The sequence below is a fragment of the Elephantulus edwardii genome, unplaced genomic scaffold (assembly GCF_000299155.1).
Source record: "Elephantulus edwardii isolate Elephantulus edwardi_28Jun2011 unplaced genomic scaffold, EleEdw1.0 scaffold00152, whole genome shotgun sequence".
Classification (NCBI taxonomy): Eukaryota; Metazoa; Chordata; class Mammalia; order Macroscelidea; family Macroscelididae; genus Elephantulus; species Elephantulus edwardii.
The window spans coordinates 5,179,120-5,205,654 of record NW_006399902.1 but is presented as its reverse complement, the minus strand read 5'-3'; the positions used below and the strand labels follow the sequence as shown (position 1 = coordinate 5,205,654).

Genomic DNA, 26,535 nt, shown 5'->3' with positions numbered 1-26,535 from the left:
ACATCCTTGGAGAGGGACATCATGCTTGGGAGGGTGGAGGGACAGTGCAGGAGGGAAAGGCCCTCTATGAGATGGATTGATTCAGTGACTGGGGTAATTGAGATGGGTGTATCAGAGACAGTGCCATAGGCACAGGACAGAGCAGAGTTTAGGGCTGTTGTACGTAGGGTCGCTGAGTCGCATGCGACTCTACAGCACGTAACAACAACTACTACTGGGTCCTCTAATCCCTTACAATGGTCACACAAAACTCACAGAACCATACTTATTGTTTTGAGGCTTCTGAGGGAAGTTATTGTTATTGTTTGCCATTGAGTCTGAGCCAATCCTAGCTGATATTCCAGTTGGTTTTCAGAGTCAGTGAATCGCACGGGAAATGATTGCCCATCCTTTTCCCGAGCAGCAGCTGGTGGAGGCAAATCGAGTACCCTTTGGATTTCAGCTCAGCTTCTAACCACTTCTTACCCCTAGGCCACTGTGGCTCCCTAATAGGAGAGTTAGCTGGTTACAAAGTTGGAAACAGGATGCAATTCTTAGGTCAGCTTCTTAAGCATGCTTTCAGGCCTTTAACCTTCAGCTGCTTGACTTCAAGCCATTGTTACAAAGCTCTCTTATTGTTTTTGTATATTGTTTATTTAGAATCGACCAATAAATTGACCTTCCAGAGGGTTTTCAGAGGCGGTATTAATTGCATGGAAGGAGATTTCCCATCTTTCTCCTGTGGAGCAACTGGTGGGGCGGTATTAATTGCATGGAAGGAGATTTCCCATCTTTCTCCTGTGGAGCAACTGGTGGATTTAAACTTCAGGCCTTTGAAATTGCAGCACAGCTCCTTATCACTTGGCCACCAGAGCTCCTACATATTATGACATCTTCCCCTAGTTCTTCACAAGCCTGGGCGAAGGTCTCTACCTCTGGCTTCGTGAGGCAGCAGTCCCAGATCTGCTTTGTCTCATGTCAGCTCTCGATCCTCCACTGCTGCTGTTGCTCTTTCTCACCTAGGTTCTTGCTGACTGGTGCAGAAATCTCTGGCCATGCAGGACACAGGCTACATTCTCTGTTCCGTCTTTATTGCCAATAGTGAGATTTCCAACTACTGCTGCTGCTGTTGTTGTTAGGTGCTGGTAAGTAAATTATGATTCATGTTGTTGTTGTCAGGGGCCATTGAGCCAACTATGAATCATAGCAACCCTATGAACAACAGATCTTAACTCTCTCCTATCCTGTGTCATCCTCACAATCTCTGACATGCTTGAGTCCATTGGTGCAGTCACTGCATCAATCCATTCGGTTGAGGGTGTTTTTTTAATTTCACTGACCCTTTGCAAAGGACAGCCTAGCCACATGCTGAAAGTAGGAGAGAAAAAAAGCTTTGCCATCTGTTCCTCCAAGGAGCACTCTGGTTGCACTTTTCCCAAGACATATCTATTGTTTTGGCTCTCCGTGGGATTTGCAGTACTCTTCTCCAACACCACAACTCAAAGGCATATATTATTCTTCTGTCATCCTTATTCATTGTTCAGCTCTCAGATGCATAACAAGTGATGGAAAAGATGAGATCCAAATCAGGCCAATCCAAGTCTTCAAACTGACATCATTATTCCTCAGTATTCTGGAGAAGTCCCTGACAGCCGACTTGGCCAATGAAATACCTGTCCTGATCTTCTGACTGCTGATACCAAGGGTATTTATTGTGGATCTAAGTAATGTGAAATCAATGACTATTTAATCTTTTCTCCATCTATCTTGATGGCCCAGTCTATTGGCCCAGTGGTGTAGACTTTTGTTTTCTTGATTTTGAGACATAATCTGTATTTAAAGTTTTAGTCCTTGATTTTCTGCAGCAAGCATTTCAAGTCCTTCTCACTTTCAACAAGCAAAGTTGTTATCTGCATAACACAGGTCTTGCTCTGATCCTGGTGCCATATTCTTCTTTACAGAGGCCAGCTTGATGAAGATTTGCTCAGCATACAGATTAAATGGCATGAAGAAAGGATACAATCTTGATGGACACCTTCCCTAATTTTAAACTATGCAGTGCTTCCTTGCTCCATTCAGACACTAGCTTCTTGATTTAGGTATAGATTTTACATGAACACAATTAAGAGTTTTAGGATTCCCATTCTTCTCAATATTAACCATAATTTGCTATGATTCACACAGTAAAGTGCCTTGGGATAGTCAATAAAACACAAATAGACATTATTCTGGTAGACATTTCCTGGGTCCATAAAACATCAGAAATTATATCTGATACCAAGGCCTCATTGAAATCTCACTTGAACTCTGTCAATTCTCTGTCAATGTACTGTTCTAGTCATTTTGATGATCTTCAGCAATATATTGCTTGCGTGTGATGTTAATAATATTATTTTATAATTTCCATATTCTGTTGGAGCACCTTTATTGGAAATGGGAACAAACATGGCTCTCTTCCAATCAATCCACTAGGCATCTGTCCCCCAAATTTCCTGGCATAGACTGATGAACATGTCCAGGGTTAAATCTATTAGTTGAAAGATGCTAATTGGTAACCCATCTGTTCCTGGGGCTGTATTTTCCCCCCTATATTTTCAAAGCAGCTTGAACTTTTCCCTTTATTTTCAGATGAAATTATTAACAGTTTTAATCCTTTCTTCATATATCATGATGTTGCCCACTGGCCCAGTGGTAAGGACTTTTGTCTTCTTGATGTCAAGATGCAATCCATATTTAAGGCTTTAATCTTCTGCAAGAAGCACTTCAGGGTCCTCTCACTTTCAGCAAGCAAGGTTGTGTCATCTGCATAGTGCAGGTTGTTGATAAATCTTCTTCCTATCCTAACGCCACATTCTTATTCAGAGACTCTGGCTTCATGAGTTGTTTGCTCAACACACAGATTAAATAGGTATGGAGAAAGGATACAGCCCTGATGCACACCCTTCTTGATTTTAAACCATACAAGTGTTTTCTTCTTTCAACTTGTTGACTTGGTGAGAGCAATGAGGCAGGAGGGTGAATACTGAATTTTATACCTTCTAGTACATTCAATGATGTATTCACAGCAAGTATTTTTTTTTAAATGAAACAGTGATTTTACATATGGACTTTACCTTACAGTAAGCAAAGGAATCAAACTGACCACATCTGCAGAAAAAATCATTGGAGACGTTCAATATCAAGAGTCAGAACCAAACTAGGTGCTGATTGTGGAACAGACCATCAATTACTGATGTGCAAGTTCAAATTAAAGCTAAAGAAGATGAAATCAAATCCACAATAGACAATATATGAGTCTGAGTCTATTCCACCAGAATTAAAAAATCATCTTAAGAACAGTTGTGAGGCATTGATCACCAAGGACAGAAGGTCAGAGTAACCATTGAAAGAAAGCAAGGATATCTCCATGAAGAGAGCAAACAGTCATTACTGAAGAGAAAAAGCCAAAGTGGATGCCAGAAGAAACTATGAAAATTGCATTAAAGTGCTGAGAAGTCAAAATAGAGGGAAGGAATGCTGAAGTAAAAGAGCTAAACAGAAGATTTCCAAGAGCAACTAGAGAAGACAAAGTATTGTAATTAAATGTGCAAAGAGCTGGAGTCAGAGAATAAAGGGAAGAACTCACTCAGCATTTCTGAAGCTGAAAGAACTGAAAAACAAATTCAAGCCTCGAGTTGCAATACTGAAAGAGTCTATGGACAAAATCTTAAATGATCTAGGAAGCATTAAAGGAAGATGGAAGGCATACACAGAGTCACTCTACCAAAAAGAACTAGTTGACACTGAAAATTTTTAGGAAGCACAATACAAACAAGAGCCAATGGTAACAAAGGAAGAAGTTCAAGCTATGCTGAAGACACTGGCAGAAATAAGGCCCCAGAAAAAGGTTAGATACCAATTGACATTTTCCAACTAACAGATGCAACTTTGGATGTGCTCACAATTCTTTGCCAGGAAATTTGGAGGAGAGTTGCCTGGTGGACTGTCTAGAAGAGATCCATATTTGTTCCTGTTTTCAATAAAAGTGATCTAACAGAATGTTGAAATTATCAAACAGTATCATTAATACCGCATACAAGCACAATTCTGCTGAAGATTATCCAAAAATGGCTAGAACAGTACATTGACAGGGAACTGCCAGAAGTTCAAAAGGATTTAGAAAAGGCTGTGGCATAAGAGATATCTTTACTAATGTCAGATGGATCCCGGCTGAAAGCAAAGAATACCAGAAGAATGTCTTCTTGTCCTTTATTGACTACGCAAAGGCATTTGACTGTGTGAATCACAACAAACTAGGGGTGATATTTAGAAGAATGGGAATCCCAGAACACTTAATTGCGCTCATGTAAAATCTACACCTAGACTAAGAAGCTTTAATCCAAGTGGAACAAGGAAACAGTGTATGGTTTAATTTGAACTTTCACACGAGTAATTAATGGTCTGTTTCACAAACAGCACCTGACCTGCTTTTGACTGCTGATATCCTCTCTAATCATTCTTTCCACAGATGTAGTCAATCTGATTTAGCGACCTTACAAACAACAGATCAGAACTTTGCCCCATCCTGTCTCTAATATACTTGTCACCTTCATTGTCTCTAATATATTTGAGCCCATTGTTAGAGTCACTGTCAATCTGTCTTCTTGAAGATTTTCCTTTCTTTCATTGACTTTTCCCAGCATGGTGTGTTTTCCCAAGGACTAAATGACTCAACTTAACTGCTACTAACTCAATTAAATTTAAACCTGATAGAAAGGCAAAACTGATGAATCCCATAATAGTCTTCACACCCTATTTACGTCCAGCTATGTGGCAGAAGTTAAAGGCAATGATCTGGTAAAGCTATATTGAACAACAAACTCATTGTACCACAATGACAATGTGATCTCTAATACCAAATTCTTATTTTTAATCTTCACCCTAATGCTATGAGATTGATGTTACTAATCTCATTTTAGAAATGAGAAAATTGGGGTTTAGAGTAATTATGTGGTTACTTCACACAACTGTAAGTTTTACAGTCTAGATGTGAACCTAAAATTTTCTGATTCCATTATAGCAAATTACCTCTTGAAAAATAGAATTTTAAATTTTAAAGCAAATTTTACCTTGGAAAAAGTTATTCATGCACTTCATACATAATTTAATAGTACAAAAGTATATACAGTGAAAAAGATATTTTTATCCCTGATACTCTCAGTCCCTACATCCCCAGAGGTCACCATTGTTATTAGTTTTTTGGCTCTTTCCATTGTATCATATACCTCTCTCTGGCAGCTAGTAGGCAGGAAGTCGCACTGCCAACCCCACAGCAGGTGCTTCAAATCTGCCAGCTGCTCCTTGGGAGAGCTATGAGTCAACTCCAACTTGATGGCAATGGAGCTTTTGGGAGGGTTATCTAATTACATATTTCTATAGATACAGATATTCAGTACCAAATATGCCATGGACTGCCAAAAAACCAAACAAGTCTGTCTTGGAGGAAATGTAACCAAAGAGCTCCTTAGAGGAAAGAAGGGTGAAACTTCTCATATGCTTCGAGCATGTTGTCAGGAGAGGCTAGTCCTTGGAAAAAAGCCCCATCAAACTGGGAAAGGTGGAGAGTCAGAGAAAGAGAAGAAGACTCAACAGTGACTGTAACAATGGCTCGAACATACCAGAGATAGTGAGGGTGGCACAAGGTAGTGCAAGGATCAGATCTGTTGTTTATGGGGCTGCTATGACTAATCCTCTTCCGTTAAACTTTGCAATTCTGACTGGAGTGAGATGATATCTCACAGTTGTCTTGATTTGCATCTCTCAGAGCTAGGGATTTTGAACATTTCTTCATGTGTTTGCCATCTGAATGTCTTCTTTGGTGAGGTGTTTGTTTATATCCTGTGTCCATTTTTCAATTGGATTATTCACCTTTATCTTGTTGTGGTGCTCAAGAATTTTATAAATGCTAGATATAAGTCCTTTCTCTGACATGTCACTACCAAATACTTTTTCCCAGTCTGTGGCTTCCCTATTTACCCTGTTGGAGAAGTTTTTGGATGTGCATAGGAATTTGATTCTTAGAAGGTCCCATTCGTCTATTTTATCTTCTCCTGGTTGTAGGTAACAGCAAATTCTTTTAAACAGTTGCATATTACTTCTTCTTACTTCAATATCTCACCTTCCAGTTAAAGTAATTTAATTGTTTCCAGTCTTCTTCTATTACCAACAACTCTTCAACCAACACCCTTGTGGGAACTTCAGAGAATATGTAAAGCTGTCATGGGCAATACTTTGAAAAGTGAAAAGAATCATACAAGGTTTGAGAAATTTTTTATTGGCAACACAATCATTTATTGGTTTTATAGAATTTATTCTTGATATGTTAGTACAAACTTTAGGGTCTGTGAGATATGCAGAATCCTTGAATGTAATTGACCTAAATCCCAATTTTTGAGCCCTCTTAATAGCTTTTGTGATTTCTTTTTGTTTCTTCCCACAAAGATCTGTTATGTGCCTTCCATATACACATCTAGTAGATGGAGAAATAAACTGGGACAAAAGCTATACTACATTCTTAAAATCGACACATTGTCCACACAAGATACATTTTTATAGAGGTTCCTTATAAGGACTCTACACTGGAAAGGGCAAGTCCTCATGGTTGGTCACCTCTTTATACTGGGAGCAAGCTCTTCTCTATAGCACTGAGTCCTGGAATCTCTGAGGCAGACTGCAGCCCTTACCAAATGCGTAAACTTTTTTATTCTCAGAGAACCATAGATTATCACCATACTTGCCATTGCTCCTGGTTCTTCCTCTTCAAGGCTGAGAACTTTTATGATGAAGATGATTGATGTTATCTTGCCTCTCTGCTCCCTTGGCTGTCAGTGCTCTTCAGTGATTAGGAAAGCTCTCACTACTTGCTCCAGCAGTTGGAGAGGAGTACCTCATTGTTCGAATGAAATTACAATTGTTGAGAGTAGGTTGGTCCAGCATAGATAATAACTTGTCCTGGGGTAAGATGCTAATCCACTGGTGATGGTAAACACATTGGTGAACACAGGGGTAATCAGAAGTCCCACCTCCTGCCTGGGATGACCTTGGCTGTCAGGATGTATTTTTTGTGATTAGTTTTGCCAAATCTGGCTATTACCCATTTTGACCAGAAGAGAGCAGTGGTGAGCTGCCTAGCTGGTCTGCCAGAGAAAGAACGCTGATTCTCCAGACAAGGAGCTTCTGTCTGAAGTAGATCCCCAGAGGAGAGCTGGCCAGCTAGGTATATCCCTCTCTTCTTGCATAAGGATTATGTGTTAGAGGAGGTGTTGTCCAATGTGAGCTGAGGACAATATAGCAGAAAATTAATTCAAAGTGGATGCTTTTCATTGCCCTCTCTCATAAAATAGCCATGTTATTTTTTTTCCATTTCAAATATGCATGTGTATTATAAAAATTTCACATCATTCATAAAAGTATAAAGAAGTAAAAAAAAAGACTGTGTGAAATCCTACAACGCAGATTAAGAGTGGTTAGATATCCATAGGGTAGTATTTTTGTAACTTTTCCCCCCAACAGAATAAATGTTACAGACATCAATCTTGTCAATATCTTTAAATGTTAGAGGCCTCAAGACTCGTACTTAGATAAGTGCTCCTCAAATATTTCTACTCAAGTAACCCTAAAGGCAGAGAAGATAAATGCGTTGCCGGCAGGTGGTGTGTCAGATGGTGTGTGTGCGCTGCTGGAACATAAGAGAATGGGAAAAAAACCTCTTTGAAATATTGGGCTCTTACCTTCAAGAAATCCAGACAAATTTTGCATTCTACCTCATAACATTTTACATTGTAGTCCATGTTTGTTTTTATTGTAAAACATTGTGTCCTTTCTCCTCCAAATCGTTATTGTATTCTATTGTACTGTGTTGGACATTTAAGTCATTTTCAATTTTGTCTAATGTAAACACTACTGCAATGAGCATTCTTATGCATATGTATTTACTCTTGTCTGATTATATTATTAGAATAGAATTCCAGAACAGGTACTTATAAAAATAAAGACATTCTTTCCCAAGGCTTTGGGGGGGGGGGGGGGAAATGGTTCAAATGAGATGAAAAGGTAGTGGTGGGAAATGGGGATAGGGATTACCTTTTTTTTTTTTAGTTTTCTCTTCTAGTCATAGTTCGATATGTGGACCCAATCCCTCTTCTATGTTCAGCTCACACTGCGCGTAACACCTTGCAAAACTCATATTTACATGGTAGTACAGGCACTGTTATTCTCATTTGCTGGAATAATTTCTTTTAAAAGGAGTATCTCAAAGCTGTTTCTATGAGGCAGAGCTGAAAGATGTCCCAATGTCCAGCTTTTCTAAATGGCCGTACCACTCCATCTTCTTTAACACTAACTGATCCCCCTCTCCTCAGCCCTCTCACTTCTATGTTTTTGGGCCCAGTGATTACTACCACAGCTCACAAAAACTCAACAACTTTCAGGGAAATTTCTCACATAGTTGCAGGGGTTTAAAAGTCCCAAATCCATGAATCAGGCTTGTTTGCCACAGGACACCGGTGGCTTGTAGGGGGGCTAAGCCAGGCTGATGCACAAAGCATGTGGTTGCAGAGGCTGGTGAGTGACAGGTTGGGTGCCTGCAGGCTGCGGTTCTCAGAGCAGCTGGGTCAGGTTAGACGTCAGTGTGCAGAGCGAAAAGGATTGAACCTTACAAGAACATTTCTCTATATAGCATCTCAGAGCTATAAATCACATCCCCAAGAGAACTAAGGGTGGAAACTTGATGCATACCTTCTGGCAAGGAGGGAATTCAAGATATATCCCACTCTAATCCTTTTTTTTTTTTAGCTTTTATTTTATTATTTTTGTGTGCATGTACCGTCAAATCAGATTTGACTGGTACAGGAAGAGATTGTCCCTCCTTCCCCGGCAGAGCATCTGGTGGATTTGAACCGTGCGCCTCTGGGATTGTAGTTGCAGCTCCTTGCCACTAGGCCACCAGCGCTCCCCTCCACTCTAATCCTATCTCAAATTACCACAGACAATTTACTTCAGAATGAGGTCGTAAGTGCAAAAAGGCTAGAATTTACAACATATCACAAGATGGAAGGCTAAGAATGTAAAGGCCCTATTACTTAACTCACTGCACCACTCCATTGGAAAGAGGAAGTCATTTCAGGGACTCACATAGGTAGAAAATGGATTATTTTTTTTATTGTTGTTATGTCAAGTCAGAACTGACCATAGAGACTTTAGAACCAACTCCAGAACTGATCCTCCAGGGGATTTTCAGAGGCTGTAAATCCCATGAGAGGAGATTGCCCATCTTTCCCCCATGGAACACTGGATGGATTTGACCCTTGATGTTTGAGTGTCTCAATTCAGGAAGCCAGGATGTTAGTCCAAGTGCACAGACAACTTGGCTTTAAACTCCTATTTCTATGACGGCTTTCTAAGTACAGATTGAAAACAACCACAACAGCAACTCCCAAGAGCTATTTTTTAAAAAAGAGGGAGGAAAAGACAGGGGCAAGGATTAAAGAAAGGAAGAGAAATCTCAACCAAAAAGAAGTAATTAGTCTCATGAGGACAGAACAGCCGCTCTCATTCTCAGTCTCAGGGAAACCATGGCCTCTGGTGTCTGCTGCTCTGTGTGTCTCTGCCTCATTCTTCCCCAGCTGAGCGGCTTCTCTGCTTTCTCCATCAATGCGGCCTTCTTCTAAATCTCAATTCTACATCCTCTCAGTGGAAGCATTCATTCCACACTGAACTAGGCTCTCTCAGTCCTAAACTTAAATCCCAGGGGGAAAAAAAATCTGATTATTTTCTAAAAAGTATACACTTCTACTCCAATCTATTTTGGCCTTAAGGGCAAAGTTACTTAGTGCAAATATGGATGCAGGCAATTTAGTCCCTGGGTCTCTCTCATTGCCATCTGAGTCACTGACTCATAGCTGACCCTCCAGCAGTTTTTCACAGATTGTCAATTTCGAGGGAAGAGTCTATCTGGATCCAAACCACTCGCCTTTAGATTGGCAGTGTGACTCCTTATCCACCAGGTCACTAGAACTTCCTAATCCCAGGATGATGGTGGTGGTTAAGTGCCATCGAGTCAAGTATGACTCATAGTGATGCTCTGAACAACAGGTCTGAACCATGTGCTTTCCTATGCTGTCCGCACCTTAGTCTCTAAATTGACATCATTACTCTCTGGGTAGGGAGCAGTTTTTAGGGAAAAAAAAATCATAATGGGTTGAGTTGATACTTAGAGAGCTGTGTATGTGTGTATTGTGACTCCTATCTATAAACTACTATTACATCTACTCACTGGTATAAAGTTATAGTTGACTCATATCTGATACTCCATTGGGTTTCCAAAATGTAAATCTCACAGGAGGAGATTATTAATCTTTCTCCCACAAAGTGAAGATAGATTTGAACCCTGGAGAGATGTGGCCTTCAAGTCTGTGGCACAACTCCCTACAGATTACATGATGAGAGCTTCCTTTACCTATAAAAGTCAAGTACTAGTCAAAATCTCTTCATTAAGAACTTGGCTTGAGGCACATCCAGATCCACTCAGGAACCTCATCTCTCTCCACCCTTTTCAATACACTTTATTCCTTGATAGAATTTGTCCTCATGCTGGTAGTAATAGAATCATTAAAACAAAATCCACCTAGTCATAGGAATCCCAGAACATTTGATCGTGCTTATGTGAAACCTATACTTGGATCAGGAGACAGTTGTCAGAACAGAGCAAGGAAACACTGCATGGTTCAAAATCAGGAAGGGTATAGCAAGGGATGTGTCCTGTCTCTGTACCTTTTTAATCTATATGCAGAACAGAATTTCCAGGAGACTGGGCTCTATGAGGAGAAATGTGGCATCAGGATTTGAGGAAGACTCATCAACAATTTGCGTTATGCTGATGACACAACCCTGATTGCTGAAATTGAGGAGGATGTGAAGCGCTTGCTGCAGAAGGTCAAGGACTGCAGTCTTCAGTATGGATTGAAGCTCAACATCAAGAAAACAGTTTCTCACCACTGGGCTGATTGGCTCCATCATGTTAGATGGCGAAGAGATTGAGATTGTTAACAGCTTTAGTTTGTTTATCTCCTCAATCAACACTCTTGGAACCAGCAGCCAAGAAATCAAGAGGTGAATTACATTGGGAAAATCGACTGTCAGGGACATCTCCAGAGTACTGAAAAACAACAATGTCAGTCTGGAGACTAAAGTGTGTCTGAGCCAGGCCATAGTCTTTGCAATTATTTGCTATACATTGGAAAGCTGGACAATGACTAGGGATGATAGAAGGAGAATTGATGCCTTTGAGCTGTGGTGCTGGACAATATACTATGGATTGCTAGGAGAACAAACAAGTTAGTCCTGAAGAGGGTGGGACCAGGCTGCTCCTTGGAGGCAAGGATTCTGACACTTCATCTGACATACTTTGGATATGTTGTAAGGAGGGACCAGTTCATAGAGAGGGACGTCACGCTTGGGAGAGTAGAGGGACAGCACAGGAGAAGAAGATCCTCCATTTGGACTGATACAGTGTCAGAGACAACAAAATTGGCACAGCATAGAGCAACGTTTAAGGCTGTTGTACACGGGGTCGTTATGAGTTGTAGGCAACTCGATGGTACATAACAACAACAACAGCAAAACTACTCATGGAGGTGATTCCAACTCATAGTGGCCCTACAGATCAGAGCGGAGCGGCCCCAATAGAACTCTGGTGGTGTGGTCTGTAAGGAGTTTTGTTGCCAGCCCATAGGTGGTTCCTCTCTGGTGGGTACCACCAGGCTCCTTGCATGACCTTTAACGTGTTGCTGTGAAATCAGTTCTGATTCCCAGGGGCTCCATAAGACAAAGGAGAACTGCCCCAGAGGGTTTCCAAGGCTGTAAATGGAAACTCAAACTCACAGCTGTGGAATGGATTCACATTCATAGTGACCCTCCACGGGTTTTGAAGCTGAAAATCTTCACAGAAGGAGAATGACCATCTTTCTTTCCTGGATTTGAGTAGCTGACCTTATAGTTAGCAGCCTGACACAGTAGACACTATACCACTCAACAACTCGGCTGGGCAGTTGGAACCAACTCATAACTGACCTTCCCGTGGGCTTTCAGAGCTGTAATCACACTGGAGGAGACTGCCCATCTGCCCACCCCTTCCCAACCCCCATCCCCACCCCACACACCCACCCCACACCCCCACACCTCAGAGTGGCTGGTGGATTTGAATCACCTACCTCTGTGGTGGTAGTACAATGCCTTACCCACTAGGGCACCAGTGGTCTCGCAACAGAGAATACATTTCTCCTTTCAGCTTCCTAGTTTCAGCTCTGATTGACTTTAATTGAGCCTTAAGCCCCACATGAGCCAATCATTGTGACCAGGAGATAGCTATCTTTGACTGGCTAGCCCTGGGTCCCTTGCCTCCTTCTAGCCCTGTCTTGGGTCAGCCATGTTCAAAGTGGCTGTTAGTGGTGAAGAAGTCATTCCCCAAAGGAAAATTGGGACTAGTGGGTAAAGAGTTGTGCTGCCAACTCAAAGGTGGGCAGTTCAAATCCATCAGCTGCTCTGTTGGAGGAAGATGAGCAATTTCCTTCTGTATATCTACAGCCCCTTGGATACCTGCTGGAGGGACAATTATGAGTTGGTTCCAATTCAACAGCAATGGGGTGTTTTGTTCCTCTCCCATCCCCCTAGTTATTAACAGATATTCCAGAACCTATTATTTTAAAAACTGAATTGAGACTTCTGCTAGTAGTCCCCTGGAATATATTAAAGGAAAATGGCGGAAGGCTTTTATTCAATGTTCAATTATTGAGGGTTCTATGTGTATTCTGCATATGCTGTTGTTCTTGTTAGGTGCCATTAAGTCAACTATGACTTATACATAGTGACCTTATGAACAAGAGATTGAGTTTTGCCCTGTCTTACATGATTTTCACTATCTCTGCCATGTTTGGCCCATTGTTATAGTCACCCTGTCAGTCCACCTTGTTAAAGATCTCCCTCCATTGTTTCTCTGATTCTCCATCTTTCCCAGCACGATGTCTTTTCCAAGGACTGGCCCTCTTGACAACATACCTGAAGTATGTGAGATGAAGCGTCATCATTCTTGCCTCTAAGGAGTAACCTAGTTGTACTTCCTCCAAGATAGACTTGTTCATCCAGGAGCTATTGAACACTCTTTGCTAACATCACAATTCAAAGGCATTGGTTCTCTTTCAGTTTTCCTCATTCATTGTCCAACTTCCAGATGCATTTGTTGTTGTTGTTAGGTGCTATCATAGTGACACTATGAACAACAGATCTGGACCCTGTCCTAAACTGCAGCAGTTACCAAGTCAATATGCCGGGTCAAGGGTCTTCCCCATCTTTATTGACCCTCCACCTTTCCAAGCATCATGTCCGTCTCTAAGGATTAGCCCCTCCTAGCAACATGCCCCACGTATGTGAGGGGAAATTTCATCATCTTTGCCTCCAAAGAACACTCTGGCTGCACCCTCTCCAAGACATACTTGTCTGTTATTTTGGCAGTTCATAAGATGTTCAGTGCTCTTCTCCAACACCACACAGCTCAAAGGCATCAATTCCTCATCTCTCATCCTTATTCACTGTCCAGCTCTCAGATGCATAGGAAATAGTTGGAAAGAACATGGCCTGGATCAGATGCCCCTAAGTCTTCAAAATGACGTCATTATTCCTCAACAATTTGGAGAAGTTCCTAACTGGAGACTTTCTGAGTGCAATACATCTCCTGATTTCCTGACTGCTGGTACCAAGGATGTTAATTGTGGATTTAAGTAAGATGAAGTCGTTGGCAGGTTCAATCATTCATCCATTTATAATGATGTTGACTATCGGTCCAGTGGTAAGACTCTTTGTTTTCTTGACATTGAGATGCAATCCATATTGAAGGCTGTCTTCTTCAATCTTATGCAATAAGTGCTTCAAGTTCTCTTCACTTTCAGTAAGCAAGGTTGCATCACCTGCATAATGCAGGTTATTGATGAGTTTCCTTCTGATCTTGATGTCACATTCCTCTTCATAGAATCTAGCTTCTTGAATAATGTGTTCAGCACACATATTGAATAGGTATGGAAAGATAATACAGCCCTGACACACTCCCTTCTTAATTGTAAACCATGTTGTAGTGGCCTAATGTCAAGAAGCTGCACTGCAAACCTAAAGGCACATGGTTCGAGGCCCCAACTGCTCCATGGGATAGGATTGGCTATCTCCTACTGTGCAGTTATGCCTCTGAAAACCTGTTGGATGATCTGCTATGGGTAGGTTCTGACTCTATGATATACAACAACAACAGTGTTTCCTAGCTCTGTTCACACAACAGCCTCCTAGTCTAGGTATAGGTTTTGCATGAGCACAATTAAGTGCTCTGGGATTTCCATTCTTCTCAATGTTAGCCATTACTTGTTATCATCTATACAGTCAAATGCCTTTGTATAGTCAATAATGCATAAATAGACATTCTTCTGGTATTCTTTACTTTCAGCCAGGATCAGCAGTGATATCTCTGGTGCCACAGCCTCTTCTAAATCCTACTTGAACTGCTTGGAAATTCCCTATCTATGAACTGTTCTAGACATTTTTTAATGATCTTCAGCAGGGTTTTGTTTGCATGCGATATTAATGGTATTGTTTGATAGCTTCCATGTTCTGTTGGATCACCTTTCTTGGGAATGGGAACAAATATGTACCTCTTCCAATCCATTAGCCAGATAGCTGCCCTCCAAATTTCCTGGCATAAAGTCGTGAGTGCATTCAAAGCTGCATCTGTTAATTGAAGCAAGTCAATTGGTATCTCATCGATTTCTGAGGCCTTATTTTTTGCCAATGCCTTCAATGCAGTTCCACTCCCTCCTTCATTACCATTGGCTCCTGTTCATATGGTACTACCTGTCATTTTTCAGTGTCAGTTAATTCTTTTTGGTACAGTGATTCCATGTATTTCCTCCATCTTCTTTTGATGCATTTTGGATCATTCAATATATTGTCCATAGCATCTTTCAATTTGTCAGCTCTTTCAGTGTGAGAAATGTAGAGCAAGTTCTTCCTTTTTATTCTCCAATCCAACTCTCTGTATATTCCATTATAATACTTTGCTTTGTCTTCTTGAGCTGCCTTTTGAAATCTGTTTAGCTCTTTTATTTCGGTATGTTTCCCCTTTGTTTTGGCTTCTTGACTCTCTAGTGCCATTTAAACAGTCTCTTTTGACATCCATTTTGGTTTTTTTCTTTCTCCTCTCTCTTTGTAATGACCTTTTGCTTTCAAACGACCTGGTTTTCAATCACTGGTGCTCAATGCTTTAAACCTTTCTTAAGATGATTTTCAAATTGAGAAGGAATCACTTCAAGATCATATTTTGGTTTTCATGGACTTATTTTAATTTTCTTTGGCCTCAATTTGAACTTGCATAAGTAATGAATGGTCTAACCCGTAGTCCACCCTTGGCTTAGTTTTGATTGCCATTATTGAGATTCTCCAATGATTTCTTCCACAATTGTAGTCAATCTGCTCCCTATGCAGCACATCAGGTGAGGTCCATTTGTAAAGTCACCATTTATTGTTCATTTAAAATAGGTATCTGCAATGCATATATCATTGAAAATATAAAATTATATCATTGTTATTTAATTAACAATCAAGTGTGATGCACATGAAGCAATTAAAAATATCTTGGTTTAGATCAGCAATACCTTAGTCTTGAACTGATATACTTGCTCTTTTGCACTTTAAAGAGATCCTTGGTGGCACATTTCCCCCAGTGCAAGAATTCTTTTGGTTTCTTGACTGCTTTGTGAATACAAATAAAATGAAGTTCTTGACAACACCAATCTTTTCTCCATCTATCATGATGCTGTCTAATGGTCCAGTGGAGAGGATTTTTGGATTGTTGTTTTTATATTGAAACATAATTTATACTGAAGGCTGTAGTCTTTGATTCTGCAATATGTGCTTCAAGTCTTCCTCACTTTCTGCAATCAAGGTTGTGTCATTTGAACAACTCAGATTGTTGATGAGCCTTTCTCTGATTCTAATGCCACATTCTTCTTCATCTAGTCCAGTTTTCCAGATGATTTGCTCAACATTCACAATGGGTAGGTACAGATAAAGAATACAGCCTTGATGTACATGCTTTCCTGATTTTACACCATGCCCTCTACCCTTGTTCTATTTGAATGATTGCTTCTGTGTCTACGTTTAGGTTTTTCATGAACATACTAAGTGTTCTGGAATTCTCATTCTCAATGATAGCCACAATTTATTTTGATCTAAATATTCAAATACCTTTGCATAGTCAATAAAGCACAAGTAAACATCTTTCTGGTATTCTGCTTTCAGCCAAGATTCATCTGACATTAGTAATGATAATGACTAATAACAGAAGTGGCTAACATTTCTTTAGTATTTATTCTGGTAAGAGCATTCTGAGCAATCTTTTATTTAACCCTCACAATAACCAAAAAGTCAAACTTGTTGTCATCAAGTCAATTCCAGCTCATGCTGACATCACGTGTGCCAGAGTAGAACTGCTTGCTGTTGGGTTTCCAGTAGCTGCAATCTCCAGAGACTAAGTCACCACGCCTTTCTTTTGTGGTGCCAGTAAGTGAATTCTAACTGCTAACCTTTCAGCTAGTAGCTTAGTGCAATTTATTTATGCTACCCAGGGGTCTAATCTCACAATAAATACTGTGAAATAAATACTAGAACTAGCTCATTTGTGGCAGAGGGAACTGAGTCTCAGAGAGCTGTAATGACTTGCTCGAGCAGATAGCGCACGGCTGGGCTATTGCAGGAGTCAGCCCTTGAACCCAGGTCTATCTGGCTTCAGACCTCATAACTTTTAACCATTACCAAGTCCTGAGTCTAGAAAACAGGGCAGGAGAGGCTGGGCCAAGAAAGGAAGACATGTGGTGAACAAGGCACAGGCTTTGTGCTCTCCATGCAGACGGCTGTCACAGATCCACCTCACACACAAAAGAGAGTGGTTGGCTGTCCCTGCTTCAAGGCCAGTGCCTAAGCCTGACTTGCTAGTGAAGTTTGATAGCTGGCAGCTCTTATGCTTAGCAAAAAATACGGGGAAAGTATGAGGCCAAAAAAAATATGCTTAGTTGTGACATTTCAATGAATTAATGCTCAGTATTAAAAATTCAGGAACTTTCACATAAAAATCAAGGAAATCCGAATATTTGACAATGCTGATGTCTGTATCCCCATGGCAACCACCTGCTAAAGCAGAGGAGCAGCTGCTGCCTTTAAGACGAGGCACATGCTCTCTACTTGCTACCATTGCCACCGCTCCCTATCATCTCTCACTGTGCTGCTTCCTTCTTTTTCTTCACCTTTGTGACTCTTGCAAGGAGCGCTGGTTAAGTGCTGGACTGGTGACTAAAAGATGGGTAGTTTGAACCGACCAGCCGTTGCATGAGAGAAAGCTGAAGCAGTCTGCTCCTGTTAAGATTTATAGCCTCAGAAACCCAATGGAAGGTCACCATGAATCAGGATTGACTCAACAGCGATGGACTCTGTAGCTTGGTGACCCTTAGGGTGCTGGCATTCAAACTATAGCCACTATGTCCCAGTTTCAGATTCCCAGGAGATAGAATTCAGACCAGCTGTACTCTTTGGCCCAAAAAAACTACGGCAGCATAACAAGGGAGGCTGCTTCTGAGATGTCAACACAGGGCCTCAGGCCACATATCCAGTAAGACCTATGGGCAATAGTTCATTCTCAGAGAAAGACAGTCCAAGAAGAATCTAGAACAAGGGTGACCTCTGAGCCTCTGGCTCGGGTAATGAGTAAATGGTGGTGTCATTCATCAAGATTAGGACCACAAAATGAGGAACATATTTGTAAGGGGGATGGATAGTTCTGTCTGGGCAGGTTGTGTTTGCTGGCCTGGGGTCGTACACATATAGACAAGCAATTGTTAGGCAGGCAGTTGTTCAGAAAGACATCTAGACTTGATATGGTCTAGAAGTCACCAACAAAGAGGTGGAAGTTGAAGACACAGCCACGGATGAAGTTTGGGAAAGGGTGTGTGGAAGAGAAAAAGGAGTGTTGATGGTGCAATGGTTAAGCACTCAGCTGATAACTATTGGTGGTTCAAATCCGCCCAGCATTCTCCAAATAGGAAGGACCTGGGAATCTGCTTCTTTTTTTTTTTTTTTAAGAAAACACCTAATTTTAATGAACGTTCACAGAGACCCAGGGCTCCTAGCTATTTATTGCTGCACCCCTCCCCCACCACCATTTACCCCCCAATTCAATCCCCTCCTTGAAAAGAAAAAGAAAAACTCATTGTTATGCAATCCTCCCCTCCCCCAAGTCCACTATGCAGCCTTCACTCTGGACTCCTATAGTGACAAGAATACCCATTCATATGTCCCTTTTAAACAGTTCTCTCCTTCATTTGTTTCAAGGGAATACACATCATTCTTCCCCTACTTTTCTGTCTTCCCTCAACCCTGATTTCAGTCCTGTTTTACAACAGTGGTCTTATGCAATATTTGTCCTTTTGTGACTGAGATATTTCACTCAGCATAATGTCCTCCAGGGTCATCCATTTTGCAGAATATTTCATGAGTTCCTTGTTTGTATTCCATAGTGTGAATATACCATAGTGTGACTATTCCTAGGGAATCTTCTTTTATAAAGATTACAGCCAAGAAAACGCCACAAGGTAGTTTTATTCAGTCTTAGGGTCACTGTAGGTTGGGATTCACTGGCTCTAGCATCAAGCAACACTGAGGAATAGGAAGGGAAGAGGGCTAAGGGCAAAACCATAAAGGGCAACATTCAAGAAATGGAAGCAGCCAGTACCCACAGCAGGAAGTGCTACTCACAGCTCCTACAAGGGATCACAGGAGAGGCTCTTAGGTCCAGTGGAAGAAAACTGAGGAATAAAATAAAGTTCACTCTCACATCCTCTTCCCCACAACACATGACAAACAAACAAAACTATAAAATACAAAATAACACAGATGGCCAGGCTTGCTGTCTGATAGAGACTGGTGGAAACCATGGCGCTTACTGACCCTTGGAGGCAGTATCTAAACCCAGTGTGGCTAGACTTTGAGCCAAGCAGTCGACAGACCTAGAAGGTAAACAATTACCTCAGGAGGAACAACCAACCACCCAGGCTCAAAAGGGCAGCATTTGTCCAGGGTCAAAGCTCAGAAGGCAGAGGGATGAATGGGGGGCAGGGGGCGAGGAGAAACCCACACAAAACAAACAAAAAACTACCAGCAAATAAACACAGGGAAGGAGTGGAGAAACGTTATAGTGTGGGGACAGTTCATAAACATCATAAGATGAAATATGCATGAATGGCTGAAATAAAAAAACAATTTGCTCTGGAAACTTTCAAAGTGTGTAAAGTTTAAAAAGAAGTAGTACTGGTCACAAAGTGAGGAGGAGACTGGAGGCTAGGACCTAACAGAAACTTGGGAAAGGAATGTTTAGAGAGTGGTCAGCAGCAGCACCACTGTTTAGAGGGAATGAGAAGATAAGGCCTGGAGACAGGTGTTGGGGTCTGTTTGGGGGTTTCTTTTGTTCTTAAGAGATCATTAGTTTAGCAGAATAGGTGGGGAGAAGTTAAATTATAGGGTCTGAGAAATGAGTAGGCAGTGAGGCGAGGTCACTTTCTCAAGGACAGGTTTGAACGGTCCAAGGGCAAACAGTGTGTCGAAAATACTGCACTGAGAAGGGCCAGCTGCTGCGTAGAGACCCAGGTGTAGTAATGTGTTGTTCTGGGAATAGGAGCACCTGCAAGGGCTCAGGGGCCAGACTCTGTGTTGTTTGTGGAACTCAAAAATAAAACTTATCAGAGGGGACAGCTGAGGGAAATGCCCTCTGGGGAGGGCCCCCAAGTTTTGTGGCTGGGTTTTTCCCCCACTCTGAATCTAGCTTCCGGGATCCACTGATAGTCTTCGGCCAATTTTCCTGAATGACTCAGGAGTTTGAGCAAGCTTTGCCTTATCAGTTTCACTCTGGGGGAGGGGAGGTCAGTTCCTTTCCTGATAACTGGGAAGCAGTCGTTAGATATTGAAGACAGACAACAAGGCCCTAGCTTTAAGTGTGTGTGTGGGGGGAACCTTTCAAGCACTAGCGGTAGCTAACTTGAAGGTTAGCAGTTTGAATCCTACTGTTCAGTGGAAGAAAGGTGGACAATCTCTTCCTGTAAAGATTTACAGTCTCCGAAGCCCTATGGGTTGCCGCGAGGTAGAGTGGACTCATGACAGCAGTGAGTTTGGTGGCTTTGCTTTAAGCACTAGGGAACTGCATTCCCAGAGGAACACGGTTCGAATCCACCAGATGCTCTGCCGGAGAAGGAGGCGCAATATCCTCCTGTACCAGTCAGATCTGATTTGAAGGTACACGCACACAAAATTAAAAAAAAAAAAAAAAGCACTAGGGAGACCTATATTACATGGATCTTTTGGATCTGAGCCTAAGGAGAGAACACAGGATGGTTCACCTTTCTGCCTCTCTTCTCAGTCTTAGTAACATCAGCAATAGCTAATAGTTATGAGGGGACGTGGACCATATGCCTGCAACTGTGTTAGGAGACGACAGTTCTAACCTCAAACTTGGTTGTGTTTATTTTCTCTCTTTGACATGAGGGAGTTGACAAGAGTCAGAGAGGTGAAGTGACTTGCCTGAGCCAGCCAGCCAGCAACTTTACCTCCCCTCCAAAAAGCCCAGGCTGTGAACCTGGAGGAGAACTTGCACATCTTGTGGTGTCGCTGGATGATGCAGTAAGACCTGGGGGAGACTGGTGAGGATCCTAATGAAGATCCCAAGCAAAGGATGGGAAAACAAAGCCTTTCAAAGAAGTCCCTCAGTAGATAGGATTTCTGCCAGGGAGGGATATGATCTTCTAGCCTGCTCCCAGGCTCCTGTCACCTGAGACCCCCTTCTTTGGCCCCCTCCTCTAGCTCAGATAAAGGGCTTATTCACAGGCCTTCCTGGAGCCGGAGCAGGCCTGGAAGCTGGCCCTGGCATCAGTCAGTGGTTTGTCCCTGTTGTGCCTCCCTTCTCAAGCTTGCCTTGCAGGCCCCTCCCTCTGGACACCTGGTATCTCTTTCCTGTGTCCCTGAGACCCGGGCACATGAGGCCCAGGCACAGTATCGCTTTCTTCCTAAGCTGTCCCTGAAGCAGGAACATTTTGTGTACTGCCCGCCCCCACTGTGGGTGCACACTTCCCAGGGCTCTGGAATCCAGGCTCCGGTAAACACCCAAGGAGGAGGAAGTGGGCCAAGTGGCTAGCCTGCGATTGCATCAGGGCTGACGCACTCCCTGCCTCTTCCCCCCAACCCCGGCCTCCTGGGGAGCTCTGTGGTCCAAGGCCACCAGCGGCTTGGGCCCTGTCCCCTTCACTGGGCCTGGAGCGAGTCTAAGGCTGAGTGAGAGAGATGAGGGACTGCAGGGCAGGGTCAGTGACTCTCAAGATGGGTACTTCATGGGCCTAGAAGGAGATCAGCCAACACATTTGAAAGTTGGGAAGAGCTTAAAGGTGGGGTGGCTTGAGGAAAGGCTGGAGAATATTTACAAAACACTTACAGAGTGTGACCCAGGTGCCAAGTCCTCAGAAACAATAATGTAAGTTGCTGTTCATTCGATTCTGACTCCCTGTGAGTTCCCTGTTCGCAGAGTATAATGGCTCTGCAGGGCTTTCAAGGTTATGACCTTTGGGAAGGAGATCCCAGGGCCTGTCTTTTGAGGCACCTCTGGGTGAATTTGAAATCCAACAACCTTCCTGCTAGTAGTATTTGCGCCATACGAGACTCTGAAATAATAATACCTGATTGACGACACATCACAGGAACTCTGAAATGATAATGATCTGATTGACAACACATTTGGCACTAGGTCACAAGCCCTGCCTCTCTCACAAAGTCCCATTTTATTGAGCACTTACTTAGTGTTCTGTGTCTTATGTACATTATCTCTGCATGACCTCGTTGGATTCTAGCAACACTTTTCTGAATTCGTCTAATCATGATTCCAGTTTTACAAATGAGGAAACTGACACTCAGGCTGGGTGAAAGTTAAGACTTATCCAAGGTCATTCAGTTCAGCACTGGAAGGGCCAGGGTTTGAATCTGTCTGTTCTTTGCTTCATCATACTATGCTAGTTAATGCACTCTTCTCCACAGTTTAAGGCAGTTATTATTAGCTTTGTTTTGCAGATGGAGAGACTGTGGCTCAGAAAGGGAGCTGCACTGAAAATGACTTAAAGGAACATCTCAGTAAGCAAGACTCAGTAAGCTTGTAAGAGCTCAGTATGAAGACATCAAAATTAAGAATGGAAAGGCTTGATATTTGTGCTTGTATGACTCCCCAATGCATGCTCATTTCACATAGTTTCCCCCACTGCATTTCTCTGGCAGTGACAGAACCAGAACTGCACCCCCACCCCCAAAGTCAGCTGTGTGTCATGTGGCTGTCTGCTGATCCCACATTTCTTTTGAACTGTCAGCTTTCTGAGGACAGACTCTATTTGAGCATCTCTCTGTACCTATCAGTGCCTGGCACAGAGGAGAGGTGGTTTGAATGAATAAATGGATTCACTGATGACGTGGGATTTGAACCTAGATCTGCTGAAGCCACTTAGACTCCCTCACCCTGCTGTAGGGGCTCTCCACCTAGTAAGTCCTAGTTATAAAGAAGCTGACTGCAAATTGCCAAGACAGTAGGAAAGCTGATTTAGAATCCTTCCCCTCACCTTGCCTTTCTTATTCCAGAAGCTGAAGCGAAGCATGAAAATTCAAATACACCTGCTATGGATCAAACTGTGCCCTACAAAAATATGCAGTTATAATCCCATTTGGGAATGGTGTGGTATGTCTTTGCTATGCTAATGAGACAGGATTAGTGTAAGGCATATTTAAAACCACCCTCTTTAGAGACATCATTGTTGTCACTAGGTGTCACTGAATAATTTTATGGACAACAGAGGGGAACTCCAGTGGCTTAGTAGTTAAGGAATTACGTTGCCACCCCAACAGCAGGCAGATCGAATGCTGCAGTGGCTCCTCTGAAGATAGATGGGCAATCTCTTCCCAGGTAATTTTTAGCTCTGAAAACCCACTGGAGTGTCAGCTATGAGTTGGTTCCAACTTGATGGCACACAACAACAACGTGAGGGAAAAACATTGCCCAGTCTGGTGTCATCCTTACACTCTTTATATCTTTTGAGAAAGAAAAGAGATTAAACGAGCAAATGAGCAGAGGAGTGAGAAAACTCTTCTTAAAAGCCAAAATACATGCAGATCTCTGAGAAACTAGGAAGAAGTTGAAGAGATGAGGGTCTTCTTCCAGAGCTGACAGCTTCCTCTAGCATCCTGACTTTGAACATCTAGGGAATCTGGTGGCTTAGTGGTAAAGAGTGTGCCCTTAGGCGTTTGGTTCAAACCCACCAGCCGCTCCACTTGAGAAAGATGGACAGTCTCCTCCAGTGCATTTTACTGTCTCTGAAAATCTGCTGGAGAGTTAGCTATGAGTTGGTTCTGACTCAATGGCATATAACAACAGCCTCCTAAACTACGAGAGAATGAATTTCTGTTTGTTAAGGCCAACCACTTGTGGTATTTCTGTTACAGCAGCATTAGATAACTAAGACATGTCCTAAATCAGTTTCAACCCTCAAGTCAAGGAATGTAAAAAAAGGTGAGCAGTTGCCATGGTAACCCCAGTGCCAGGTGCCTTGGTGAATACTTAGCTTCTGCAGCATTGGTGGCGGAGGACCTGCCTAGTGCCAGCCCAAGGGTCTGTGTTCTCTGCCTTCAAGGGAGCTTCATTTGATTTGTTCTTCTTAATGAAGACTTCTGCTTTTAATGAGGAATTGCTTCTATTTTCTTCTAAGCGAAAGGGGAGGAGAAAAGCCATTTTTCCTTCCCTTCCCACCCACTCTGAGAGATGTCTGAAAAAGCGCCGGCATTCTCATCAGAAGCTCGGCCGCCGGCGGTCATGAAACCCCATCATCACTTAAATCATGCCTTTTAAAGGTTTGTGAAAACAGCACCAAATTGAATTTCCCCATATCGCTTCTATCTGTTATTTCTGTGGTTTCTCTTCTCTGGTGCTGCATTACTTTGTGAAGAGAAGAGCAGACAGGGGAGTAAGTCTATGTGGAAACTTCAGGTAGGGCTGGGGAACTAAAAATAAGTGTTTCAGAGGATGTTAAATTGTTTTCTGTCTGTCTTTTATTTATTCATGCACTTACATGTTTATTTTTACCCTGGGCCTGTTGAAAAGGATTTGGCTCACAGATTCCCAACTCGATTTAGCTTCAGGCCTTAATCAGGGTTGAGCAGAAAATCTTAAAATCACAGAGATGGAAAGAACCTTAGCAGTCACCTGGCGTGGAAGATATCATCAATAGTTAAAGGTCTCGAAACTGAGGAAGGGGACCCAGAAATGGTTGCCTTGGTCAAACAAGAACATTAGAGAAAAACAATGACCCTGCACTACACTTGGATAGTCTCCTCCAGTGTGATTAACTGCCTCTGAAAACCCTCCAGAGGGTCAGCTACGGGTAGGTTCTGACTTGACAGTACACAACAACAACCACTACACTTCATAAAAGAAATTTTAATAAAAAAAAAAAAAGAAAGTGTGTAATCTCAAAAGAAAAGACAGCACCTTAAAGGGAATATATTTAGTATATGAAAAACTTACCTCTTTCTCCTTATTTTTCTCTTTTCTTCTACTTGTACCAGTCTGATGGTGGACATTTGAGAGCCACTGATCTGCTTTGCTGTTCTTACAAATATTTCTTAGAGATGACGCCATGTATTCGGCTTGGACACCTCTAGTAGCTGGAATGATTCCTGTTGGAGGATTCAAGTTATTACTTCATTCTCGTTGCACTTCCCTTACCTGACCTTTAGGCAGATTCAGTGTTTCTGCCATTTGCATTCTTATTTTCTCTGCAGGTATTAACTCGGTAGTATTCACCTGAGGGTGTTGTAATTTGCTACTGCCCAGCCTCTTTCCCTAACTAGAGCAGACTTGGTTAGGTCTGCAGCCTCAGGATTACCACATGGTACACATTTCTCAAACATTCCTGACTAAAAGAACGATCTGCTGGATTAATCATATCAAGAAATAATGGAAATAATAAGCATGAAAATTTTATCTTCCTAGTCTCTCTTACTCTGAGAATCTGTTGAAACCAGCCCACCATTCTGGCATTTGAAACACCAGTGGTAGAGCTTGCAGTGTCACAGTAACCCACAAGTTACAGTAAACTGACAGGCAAATGTTGTACTAACTAGTTGTGTGCTATCAAGTTGGAACTGACTCATAGATGACCCTCCAGTGGGTTTTCAGAAGCAATAAATTGCACAGGAGGAGTCTGCCCAGTCTCCTGCAAGGCAGTTGGTGCATTCAAACTATGTGCTTTTGGGATTGCAGTGTAGTTTCCTACCACTGTTGTTGCTATTGTTGTTGTTATGTGCTGTCAAGTCAATGTTGACTTCTAGTGTCCCTGTGTACAACATCTCTGTTTCTGCTCTGTCTTGAGCCAATTTTATTGTCTCTGACACACTTACCTTCATTACCCCAATCACTGAGTCAATCCGTCTCATCTAGGATTGTCCTTTCTTGTGCTGTTTCTCAACCTTTCCAAGCATGGTGTCCCTTTCCAAGGACTGGTCCCTTCTTGCAATATGCCCAAAGTATGCCAGGCAGAGCTTCAAAATCCTTGCCTCCAATGAGCAGCCTGGTTTCACACTCTCCAGGTTGGACCTATTTGTGCTTTTAGCAGTCCTTTGTGTGTTCAATACTCCTCTCCAGCACCACAACTCAAAGGCATTGATTCTTCTTCTATCATCCTTGATCATTGTCCAGCTCTCTGATGCATAACAAGTAATTGCAAAGACTATGGCCTGGATCAGGTACACCTTAGTCTCTTTACTTATGTCATTGCTCTTTAGTACCCTGGAGAGGTCCCTGACAGCAGATTTTTCCATTGCAATTCATCTTTTGACTTTCTGGCTGTTGGTACCAAGAGTGGTGATTGTGGAGCCAAGCAAGTTAAAGCTGTGAACAAGCAGCTGGTGGATTCAAACTTTGGAATTGCAGAACAGCTTCTTATCACTAGGCCACCAGAGCTCCCTCTCTTTTTTAAAAAAAAAATTTATTATTAATTTCAAAGAAAATTTACAGAGACTTTGGATTTCCATTCATCCACTGTTGCACTTTTCTCCCCTCCCAATTCTCTCCCCTAGTATACTACCCTCTTGGAAAAGTAAAAGAAAAATTCTTTCACTGTTTTACAAACATTTCCCCAGGTCCACTCCACTAATTCAGCCTTCACTTTGGACTCCTGTCATGACAAAAATACCTAATCATATATCCCTTTAAAAGAGTTTTCTCCCTCATCTGTTTCAATGCAGTATACATTATTGAACCCATCAATATCAATTGAATATCAATATCAACATCAGTTGAACCCATTCAATGCAGCGTAGTATTCCATTGTGTGAATATACCACAGCTTCTCAATCCGTTTGTTT

At 42.1% G+C, this 26,535-nt stretch overlaps 1 protein-coding gene across 1 annotated transcript in view; it reads right to left on the bottom strand.

Moving 5' to 3' along the window:
- LOC102854595 (histidine triad nucleotide-binding protein 1-like) overlaps positions 1–24,808 on the bottom strand; it is a 124,397-nt gene extending 99,589 nt beyond the window's left edge. The window contains exon 1 of the mRNA XM_006894994.1: positions 24,695–24,808. Coding sequence (XP_006895056.1) covers positions 24,695–24,808 — 114 coding nt within the window. The remainder of the gene's footprint in view (positions 1–24,694) is intronic.
- Between the last annotated feature and the right edge of the window lie 1,727 nt (positions 24,809–26,535).